The following is an 11,320-nucleotide window of genomic DNA, read 5'->3' as shown; positions in this document are numbered from 1 at the left end:
AAAAATCAATGAAGTAATGATAAGATCACTTGGTTTTTAATTCTAACCTTGAATAATTTTTTCCAGCATTCTGAGTCATTTGTTTCTTATTTACAAAGTTGGAATTATAATCTTTCCTCAATTTGTATATCTGAGTTATATCAGTCATTACATTTATGAAATATTATTAGCTGAACTGAACATATGAAAGAGAGCAGTTTTGTTGCAGAATGTTTAAGGCCCAATCTATTTGCTTAGCAAGTTGATTTGTAACTGATGAACAAGTATAAGAATTTATTACACCTTCCATTCTTTTCCATCAGTTGTATAACTCTAGAGTCAAGGTCTATTGTAGAAAAATTTTGCCAAAGTCCCATTGTTCCCTTATAATTTGTTTTGCTTATTTTTGTCCTTCAGTCTTGAAGTGGACCAATAATATCTTGAGAGTGATATTTTGTGGGTGAATTAGTTTTAAGTGAGGAAGAGACGTACAAAGTCATCAGCCTCACTCTCTCCTCCAAAGACAAAATTGGAAACTATTAACTGACATTTAAAAGAATTCTCTAAATCACTAGTAATGAGAGAAATCAGAATAAAAACAATTGGAAGCTTCATTTCACACAGCCAACTGGGGAAAAAAGAGAAAAAGTTGGACATAACTAAAATTGGAGGGGAGGTGGGAAGACAGAGTGATACATTGTTAGTAAAGCTGTAAATTAGTTCAAGTATTTTGTATAAAATTTGGAGTTATCTAAATAAAGTAAAGAAAATGTCTTTTGGTTATCAATAATTTATTTGGGAAAGAAACTTCATTAATGATAAGAAACTTCTGATAAAAAAGGGAATGCAGGCTAAAATCAATTAGGCTCAAACAAATATCTAGCACCATTTTCCCCAATTAAAAAAGGATATATGAACTTAATATAAAGTATCATTTGGTAAATATTAGAAGAGAGATTCCCTGAGATTCCTTTAACTCAGAGATTCCTTTATTCAGGTTATATCTTAAAGATTCCATTGAAAGAAGGAAAAAAGTCTTGATGCACACTAAAATACTTATAGCATAACTTTTTAAGATAGCAAACATACTGGGAACAAAGTTGATGCTCATTGATTTGGGAATGGTTAAACAAAACATGGTGTATTAGTAAATGGAATATTATCGTGTGGCAAGAAATGAAGATGATAAATGAGGAGAAATATGGAAAGATTTATGTAAATTGAAGCATAGTGAAGTAAACAGTGTTAAAAATGTACAAAATAACTAAAATAATGTAAATGGAAAGAATAACCAGGATAGGACAATCAAAAGTGCATGGTGGGAAATTACGAAGAACAAAGATATCTCCAAAAACTTATGGGAGTATACCTCTGCTCCATTATTTTTTTTTTTTGCAGATGGGAAAGTTTTGTTGGTGGGTTACATGTTTTTATGTATATATTTTTATATTTTTGATTGATTTGATTTTGTTTATATTTTTGTGTCTTCCCTCTTTCATTTTTGAAAATTTTATTTTTATGTCCATCTGAGAAGGATTGGGGGAGATATATTGGGTGAAGTTAAGACAATGCAAAGAAGAAAATGGATAGTGTGCTCATTCTAGAGTCAGGAAGACCTGAGTCCAAATATTACCTCTACACTTACTACATGCTTGACCTAGGGAAAGTCACTTAGCCACTGTTTGCCTCAGTGTCCTCATCTGTTAAATAGTGATACTAGCATTCACCTCCCAGGGTGGTAAAGTGCTTAGCACAGTGTCTGCCAGATAATAATCACTATACCTGTTGTTAATTCATTTCAGTCGTGTCTAACACTTTGTAACCCGATTTATTATTTTCTTGGCAAAGATGTTAGAGTGATTTGCCATTTCTTTCTCCAACTCATTTTAAATATGAGAAAGCTGAGGCAAGAGTGTTAAGTGACTTGCCTAGGTCACACAGCTAGTAAGTATCTAAGGTTAGATTCGAACTCAGGAAGATTAATCATCTTGACTCCAGGCCTTACACTCTATCCAAGGCTGCCACCTAGCTACCCGACCACCGTATAAATGGTAGTTGTTATAATTATAATTACTACTTCTACTACTACTATTACTATTAATAGGGAAAATGGCACTTTCTTTAAATGATAAGTAATATCTATCTAAACCAAGAGCCAGGTTTATCTGTAATGAGAACAAGCTAGAAGACTTGCCAATAAGATTACAGCTCAAGTAATGAATGTACTACAAGAAATGCTAGCTTCAACAATAAGAGAAAACTAGATTAAGGAATAAGCATAAGCATATAGGTAACAAATGAATAAGGGAAAATATATTTATATAAAACTATTTGTAGCAGCTCTTTTTATGATGGCAAATAATTGGAAATTGAAGAGATGCGCGTCAATCGGGGAATGGCCGAATAAGTTGTGGTATGTGAATATGATGAAATACTATTGTGCTATAAGAATTGACAAGTATGATAATTTCAGGAAAAAAAATACTTGGAAGGAATTACAAGAATATACAAAGCAAAGTGAGCAGAACTAGGATAACATTGTATACAGTAATAATAATAATTTATGATGATCAACTGCGAATGACAGCTGTTTTTATAAATACAAGGATGCAATATGAGGAAGGAGTTATGATGAAAACTGCCATCCATTTCCAGAGAAAGATCTGATGTAGTCTGAGTTCAGATTGAAGCAAGGGTTTGGTCTTGGTGTAAAAAGCTAATTGTTGGAGATTTTATTTTTATATACTTGCAAATTCTCAGCAAGACAAAACCCAAACAAGCTTTTTGGCAAGTTTTTACATGAAAACAATAATCCAAAATAGCCAAATTATTTTAGCAGTAACCAAATTATGAAAAGTTGCTTGATATAACGGATACAAAAAGTTCACCAAATTGAAACTTGAAACAAACCCATTACTAATCAGGTGACTTAAGTATTGTAAAATGCATTTCCAAATTACTTTACATGGAGAATCAATATCTCATCATTAACAGTTAAAACTACAACTTTAAAAGAACGTGCTTACCCAAGTTCAGAGACTAGCTTCTTTACCTTGAGCAGAATTTACTGAACTTGGATGATGCTCTCAGGCAAAGGTTGCCCCAGGGCCCAAGGCCATTGCCAGTTGGGTACATGCTATAGGTGGCAAATTCAGAGGTGGTGGGGGGAGGGCGAAACTCTCTTCTCCTATGAAAGGGATTACAGATAACCTATTAAATCAAAAGAAGGGAGTAGGAGAATGGAGTGACCAGGGTTGTAAGGAGCTGTTTCAAAACTCCTTAATGAAGGACAGCTAGGTTGCACAGTGGATAGAGCACCAGCCCTGGCATCAGGAGGACCTGAGTTCAAATCTGGCCTCAGACACATAACACGTACTAGCTGTGTCAACCTGGGCACGTCACTTAACCTCATTGCAAAACAACAACAACACAAACAAACAAAAAAAAACCCTCCTTAATGATTAATCACAAAACCTCCAGAATCTGCTAAGAGATTTTTAACTGTTCTAACTTTTCCCTACAGCTTCCGTTAAGTAGGATTCAGGGGTGTAGAGGGAAAGAGCGATTAAGCCTCAGGGAACCAAAAAGCACCTGCAGATTTCCCAATTCTCTAGCACTGAGAAAATTGACAGGATTGGGCTTAGGCTTCCTGATAGGGTGTCCATCTTTGTCCTCTATGCTGTACCCCAGGTCCTTGGCCTCAAACAGAACCAGCGGACTGAAAACCTGTGAGTATCAGGCTGAGTGCAAGACAGCCTCTTAACTGTCTGCCCAAAAAGCACCTCCAAGCCTTCCTAGGTGCTTTGAGAACAACCCCAACTGCGGGGCAAGAAAGAAGTGGGGGGTGGGCAAACATACCTTCCAGTCTTGGCTGAAGAAGGACTTGGGAGTAGACAACTTCCCTGTACAGGCCACCAAAATGTTGACTTTAGAGGTTTGGGGTACTGGGACCCCAAAATCATGACACATGAGTCCTGCCTGAATGAATTGGACCCAAGATTTCTTTCAGCCAAAGACAAGATTTATTAGGACATCCATCATATTGGGCAGACTCTTAAGGAATCTAAGCATTAGTAATGCTAATGCAAGAGGGCCAGATCTTAAGAATCTGAGCTTTTGGTTGGATTTTAAGAATCTGAGCTTTTGGCTGGATTTTAAGAATCTCAGCAACGGCTAGATTTTTAGAATCTACGCCTGGATAACTTCTTTTTTAAAATAATGTTTCAAATATTGTAAAATACAAAAAAAATTCTTAGCCCAAATTTTATAAAGGAAAAACAACAGAGGACCAAATTTGGTCCATGGTTCCAAATTTAATCACATGCGCTAATAGTTTGACTATTAGACTGAGCTCAATTCTTCTCGTCCTATCCAAACCCTGCTCTTCAGAGCAAAAAGTTAACTAGCATTTATTGAACATCCACTATGTTCCAAGTACTGTGCTAGGCGTTGCGGATACAACAGAAAGCCACATTCCAATCCATCTACTAATTTTGTTCTTGGAATGAAACTGGTATTAGCTAGTAAATTTAGGGTCACAATATTGTGTTGATTAAACATTGCAAGATAAATTCCAACTCTGATTAAAACGGTGAGATGGTTTTTAAATTCTTTGTATGTATTAGCAAGTGTATATTCCAACAAAGGTCTTATAAAAGAAAATCTGTGTGAAGATCATCACTGATTAAATACATGGGTAAAATAGGAGGCGGCTGGATCACAGGGTAAGAGTAGCTTTAACTGATGAAATGCAAGTGTGCTCCGTTAGGAACTTTGTGATGTTGGGAGAAACTAGAGGAACATTCCAGGAAATGAGTTACTCCCCCAGTGGGGAACTGAAAAGAGGGCATGGACAGCAATCCCCAGGATGGGTTGTCATGCCTGGGTTGTGATCTCTGTTTAAGGAGGGGAAGCCCACAGTGAGGAGAACACACATTTTTTTGTGATATTGTGAGTCTTGTCTTTAGTACTTTCAAAATGTTTGGCTGAGTATCAATACTCGATGAATATTTAATGCTGAGAAATTATTTAACCTTGGTGTTGGCCTAGTGAGAAGGAAAGTGAAGAGTCTGGATGGACACCAATTCAAATAAGTCAGTTGAGGTTCAACTCACTTCAAACTCCTATTGTGTTGCTGTACAGTCATTGGCAGTCATCTCTGACACTTTGTGATACTGTTTAGGTTTTCTTGGCAAAGATATTGGAGTGGTTTGCTATCTTCTTCTCCACCTCATTTTACAGTTGAGGAAACTGGGGCAAATGTGGTTAAGTGACTTGCCCAGGGTTACACAGCTAGTTAGTTTCTTAGGCCAGATTTGATCTCAGAAAAATGTCTTTCTTTCTCTGGTACTCTATTCATTGTGCCACCTAGCTGCTTCATTCAAATCATATACATTTTCTCAGTTGCCTATGGGAGGATTATTCTATGGAACCCAAGGTATCTAATAGTGAGGTAACAGACAGACTTGTAAGGAATGAGACTTAGCCTCAAAACATTATTTAAAGTTCTGTTTTTATTACTCTTATTCATTCATTCACCAGAGATTCAGAGTGTACTCACACTGGTCCCAGAATCTCGGGGGAGCTTGCAGGCCTAGGGCTTGCTACTATCATTCACACTTTCAGCCCTTGTCATATCGTGCAAGCCTCTACCTGATGCAATATCTGGTAATTTTGAATCACTGCAGAGATCTGGCTTGGTGAGAATGAAAGCAGTAAAAATCATAATTCCCTTCACATTCTCTGGAAGGCCCCTGAATCTTAGCTTGAGAATCTAGTGGACATCTCAAAACCTATGGAAGCCACAAAGGTTCAAGAGACTGAAAGCAGAGAAGGTGATTCCCAAACTTATTTTTTCACTTGAGTTTTTACCTCGAGATGGAAGATGCAGGTGCAGAGTTACTGGGCAGGATGGTCCCTAGAGACCCTCACTCTTAAACTCTTCTCAACATATTTGTTAGACTTGGACCCAAGAGATGTGAAAGTGGACCACTTTTCCTTATCTATCCACAGGGAACAAGGAGAATAGTATCCAGGAGGCAAAAACATTCCATAAATGGGCCCTACTTTTTCTAGCTTTTGCCTTTGTCCTAAACAGAGGCCTGTCTCATTACATTTTCCTAAGCATGAGGAACTATTAAAATCTTGAGCATCTATTAGGGAAGAAAAATATTGAGCAAAAGAGAATGTGTCTATAGATGTGTGGACAAAAGTCCAAATTATTTTTTATTGTCCTGCTCCTTGGCTATTTAGAAATTCAAAATATTTGCCACGAGCATAGCCAAACTGGTGCTCTCATTCTCTAGGAGATTTGTAATCTTGCTTTCGCAGTTTTTTCTTTCTGAGTACGAGATGGCCGAGCATCCTTGTCACTTCCAAAAAAGATTATAGTCTCACATATAGAAAGGAAGGGGACTTAGTCATAGGGGGCTTCTTCTCATTTTTTCTGCAGTTTCAGCAACGCAATGATCAGGCATCCTTCAAACATTTTCCAACCTGGACTGGTGCAGCACCACGGTAAGATATAATGTCTGTATTTTTTTTTCTGATTGAGTGAAATATAGTCATACATACTTATGACTGTCTGCAATTATGGGTAGAGTTGTATTTTATTTGTCTCACAACTTTGTGTAAAGCAAAAACCTGGGTTTTGAAATTTCTAGAAAATTAGTTCTCAGGAAGCTGATATAGGCTTTATTCTTATGCAGTGCAGCAAACAGGTGAATAAGAACATATACATAACCACACTATATGCCAATATAAATAGTCAGAGATTCATCACCACAGATGAAAGAAACTCACCCAATACAAGAGTTAGGGAGACAAGTCAAGGGAGGAAATATAAAGTTGGGATTCAAGTAGCAAAATTATGTTCCCTGAAAATGGACTTGGCTGAAAACTGGTTATTGGTGACAAATATGAGAGGAGACATTCCTAATCATACCCAGATATGAAGAAGTTCTCAGGGTCCCTTATCACTGCAAGGTTTGGGTGAGGCTTGGATAGAGGGAATTTTGGTATGTTTATAGCACAAACTGGGGCAAGGATCTAATGGAACAATCTAAGGCACAAGAGAAGAAAATTAATACAGAACACTCCAGGCACTACGGAGTTTTGTCCAATCAAAAGTTTCAAGCCTTATCTGCCTAACAAAGAATTAACAGGATAAAAATACAAAATATTTGTCTTTGCCTAAGCTCTTATAGACCTTCAGACCACCAAGTCTAAGTAGTTCTATATTGGAGTTCCATAATTATAACTATACTATCAAACTATACCTATAACACCAAACAGTATAAAGTTTACAATGACCACAAATGCCATGTATATAAAACCATTGATAAGCTTCATTAATTGCATTAAGTTTTTCCATGTTCTATGTCTAGGAAATATGAACCATAGGGCAATGTCACTCAAATACTCTAAGCACAATGTACAGGTTATGGATTAGGCATTCAAAACAAAAAATGACCCTAGCCTCCAGAATTGTGTCATTTACCATCATGACAAAGTTGCCTCTAATTGAGATTATCATTCATGCAAATAATTATTCCTTTGAGTAATGACTGATCTTTTTGAACATGAAGAGACTGGTTTAAGATAAATTTTTTTCAGTCTTCATTATTTTTATAAACCCTTTTACTCTGCTTTCTTTCTTTCAATTTCCTACTATTTCCCAACCCTCTGATCCTTGTTAAAATTTAAGGAGGAGACACAGTAATTGGGCCTGATTTTGGACTTGTTCCTGGAAGGTCATCACAATTATCGGAGATAATGGCATTATGTTCTCTTCTAGGATATCTCCAAATTGAGATGTCTGAAATGCACAGTATTTCTCACTCCTCCTGATGATGACATGTACCAAGCAGGTGGAGCTTTACTAAGACCAGGGCATGGGAAGTCTCTGACGACTGTTTCCCCTACTCTCATTTAATTCTTTTCCATTTTGCGTGACAGGACATTACAGCTCCTCATAGTCCTCCGTCAAAATTCTTCTTCTCGGTCCTTCTTCCAATTAAACACCCTTGATTATTTTCTTCTTTTCTGCCAGAATTTCTTCACTTGTCTTTATTCTTATCATACTTGTATTCTGGGAATGGAGAGGGCACTGCATCATTTACATTAGGTTTTGTTGTGATTAATGTGTATTTTAAAACTGTTAATTGTTAGGATTTTCCTTTTTAAAAAGCCTAAAAAGTTTTTACTGATCACTTTACTGTATACAATCAGAAGGAACCAATTCAATTCTACCAAAATATCCCCCAAATGAAATGACTAAAGTATCACTTAAACCAAGGACTGGGTGAAGGACCAGAGAGCAGCTTATAGTATTTGTAGATGATACAGATTTACAAGGGTTTGATCAAACATGAAATGAGAAATTCAGGACAATGGACAGTCTTAGAAGGCTCAAGGATGGCATCGAATCAAGTAAGAAGACACTTAATAGTGGTAAATGAGTTCTTAATTCTGCCTTCATCTTAAAAAACATAAGAATACCCAGATTGAGATGTGGTTACAATCAGAAAAAATTTGAAGGTTGTGGTAAGCTATTAATTGATTTAAAGCGAGGAATTTTCTTCTAGTAACAAAGAATGTGACAGTCTTTGAGTACAACCTTCTGATTAGACCACTTTTGAAGTATTGTGTTTACTTTATGGGCACAGCATTGTAGGAAATCCTACAAAAAAAAATTGGAGAGGAAACAGAAATAGGCAAGAAGTAAGGTGAAATGCCTTGAGTTAATGTCACCTACAAATCAGTTTGAATGAATCATAATGATTTAACACAAAGAAAATTAAACGCAGAGAGGACACAATAACTGTCAAGGACCAAAGGCTATTGATTTGGAAATTTCATTTTTTTTTCTGCTTAGATCTCAAGTTTAGATGAAGAAAACAGAGTTAGTATTTGTAGAGACTAATTAAATGTTGATGGAAGGAAACACTTTCTAAAGGTTAAAATTATCCAAATGTGGAATGGTTTCCCTTTAGTCATAGTAAGGTACTCTGCAGAGGGTGTTTTAAATAAAAGGGTAAAGGACCCCTCACCAGGTATGTTGTAGAGATTAACCTTTGGGAGGTATGGTTTGGGTCTTCATAAAGCTTCCAGAAAAGCATTTTGAAAGCACAAGAATGTATACCCACATCACATCTCTTCTTTGGGCACAATAGAATGCTATTAGCAGAGCTCACATCATAGGGTTTGAAAACCCTTCAGTTTCTGACCCAGGTGTGACCTCCTTATGGAGGTTTATTGTTTAACATTCCCTTCAAGTACTCAACATTGAATCCAAACTGTCTTACTTGCTACAACCCACATATGAAATCACACCTTCATACCTTTGTCCAGGCCATTATTCATGTTTAGAAGTTTCTTTCATGGGTATTTTGCCATTCAAAACCTTCCTCTTCATTCATAGCTGATCTTGAGTACCATCTACTGTGACAAGTTTTTTTTTTTTCCTGAGCCTTCCAGAAACTATAGTCAGTCTCCTACAAATTACCTTGTATCTATTTTGGGGTATATTGTTTTTAATTTTATGTGTATATATATGCACAGGTTGTTTCCTACCAGTCAAATATAAGCTAGAAATACACAAGATTGCTTAATTTTGTATCTTGATCCCTAGTACATAGAATAGTGATTGGTACACAAAATAGTACTTAGCAAATATATATCTAATGAATAAATAAATGAAAAAAAACTAGAAGAATGAACCAATAGCTGGTGTTCTCCACTGTGGAAATTTTGTGACTATGACTTCCCAGACAGTAACAAACACTTCTATTTGGTCCTTGACAAACACCAACTCCAGATCAATCCCAGCAGCTACTTCAAATACTATTCAGGTGCTGTCAAAAAGACTTGAGAAAGTCATAAGACTTAGCTGGCTCTCTATGCTACAAGGCAATCCATGTACTGCTTCCTAAGTGATTTCCTCTTCTTCTTTCCATAGCAACTATTCAAAATCTTCATTTGCATTTGCAGACTTCCAATACCAACTCATTCTCTACATTCTCAGCTGAGAACATTGCCTTAAAATGTACTTAGAAAACAAAAGGAGTTATTATTTTAATCTACTTCTTGTTCCTTCTCTACAACCAATGTACTATTGACAAAATTTTCCATTCTCTCTTATTTTAATCTAGTTTTTGATGAGATGTATCCAATCACATGTACACTTGAAATTTTGACAAACCTACAGTCTTTTACACTTGTCCTCTTTTTCCCCTTCACTCAACTACTCTTCAAGCATTGATTATCTCTTCTATGGAGTATTGAAATGACCCCCTAATGGTTCTCCTGTCAAATATTTCTCTTTACTTCTGCCAGCCTCCCCACAGCTGCCCAAGTTTTTTTTTTTATTTGTTTTGTTTTGTTGTAAAACACAGCTATTGGCACAAAACTTCCCTGTTTGCTAAAAACTGAGTCACTCTGTGGTACCTCTTTGGTTAAATATAAATTACTCAAGTATTTAAAGCTCTTCATACCTTGGACCCCACCTAAATATCTATATTTATTATCCTTCATAATCTTTAATGGACTTTAATACAGCTTAAGAGACTGTATTTTCCCTCCTATTCCACTTTTCATCTCTCATTTTCATGCTTTTATGAATGCTCTTTTTAACATGTCAGGAATGAAATTTCTCCTCACTTTCTTCTTTTAGAATTCCTAATTTCAACTAGGATTTCAATTCAATTCAAGTTTCAACTCCGTTGACATGAAGCCTTTTCTGTTCCTCCTGGGTTGGTAATAACTTCCTCCAAATAATATTTTGTCACTTTTGCTTCTAATTTACTATAAGGTTACATGAATATGTTTTCTTTGCTTGAGAGAATGTAACCTTTTTGAGGGCAGGAGTTTTTTCACTTTTCTCTCTACATCCCCAGACTTGCAAATGACTGTAACCTAGTAGAGGACTCAAGATTGATTGTCAGCTGATTGAAATCTGTTATTAATTACTTCAGTCCCTGCTCATTGGGAACCCCAGTTTGTCTTTTGGTTTATTACATTATGAGTTTAAGAGCATTTATTTAACTTCTCTTCCTCATTCTCTTTGTCTTCTCTTCAGCCTTTGACAGTATTGATCACTTTCTCCTCCTTGAAACACTCTTCTCTTTAGGTGTTAGTGATCATTCTTCCCTAGTTCCCCTTCTCTTACTGATTCTTCTCTGTCTCCTTTGGTAGATCCTCTTTAGATACACTGACTAAAGGTGTCCTTCAGGGTTCTGTCTCTAAATCACTATGCTACTCCATTTGGATTTTTCATCAGCTGTCATGGATTTAACTATCATCTCTATCCTGATTATTCTCAAATTTATCTATTCTGCTTGAA

General features: G+C 36.2%; 1 protein-coding gene across 1 annotated transcript in view; it reads left to right on the top strand.

The window, feature by feature from the left end:
* Positions 1 to 6,267: 6,267 nt before the first annotated feature.
* The window catches only part of LOC114029958 (vomeronasal type-2 receptor 26-like), a 31,703-nt gene continuing 26,650 nt past the window's right edge, over positions 6,268 to 11,320 (top strand). The window contains 2 exon segments of the mRNA XM_027844605.1: positions 6,268 to 6,354; positions 6,356 to 6,495. Of these exon segments, the coding sequence (XP_027700406.1) occupies positions 6,331 to 6,354; positions 6,356 to 6,495 (164 nt within the window). The 5' untranslated portion in view covers positions 6,268 to 6,330.

This window comes from Vombatus ursinus, unplaced genomic scaffold (assembly GCF_900497805.2).
Source record: "Vombatus ursinus unplaced genomic scaffold, bare-nosed wombat genome assembly UNPS02014943.1, whole genome shotgun sequence".
NCBI classification, from domain to species: Eukaryota; Metazoa; Chordata; class Mammalia; order Diprotodontia; family Vombatidae; genus Vombatus; species Vombatus ursinus.
This window is presented reverse-complemented; position numbering and strand designations above follow the sequence as displayed.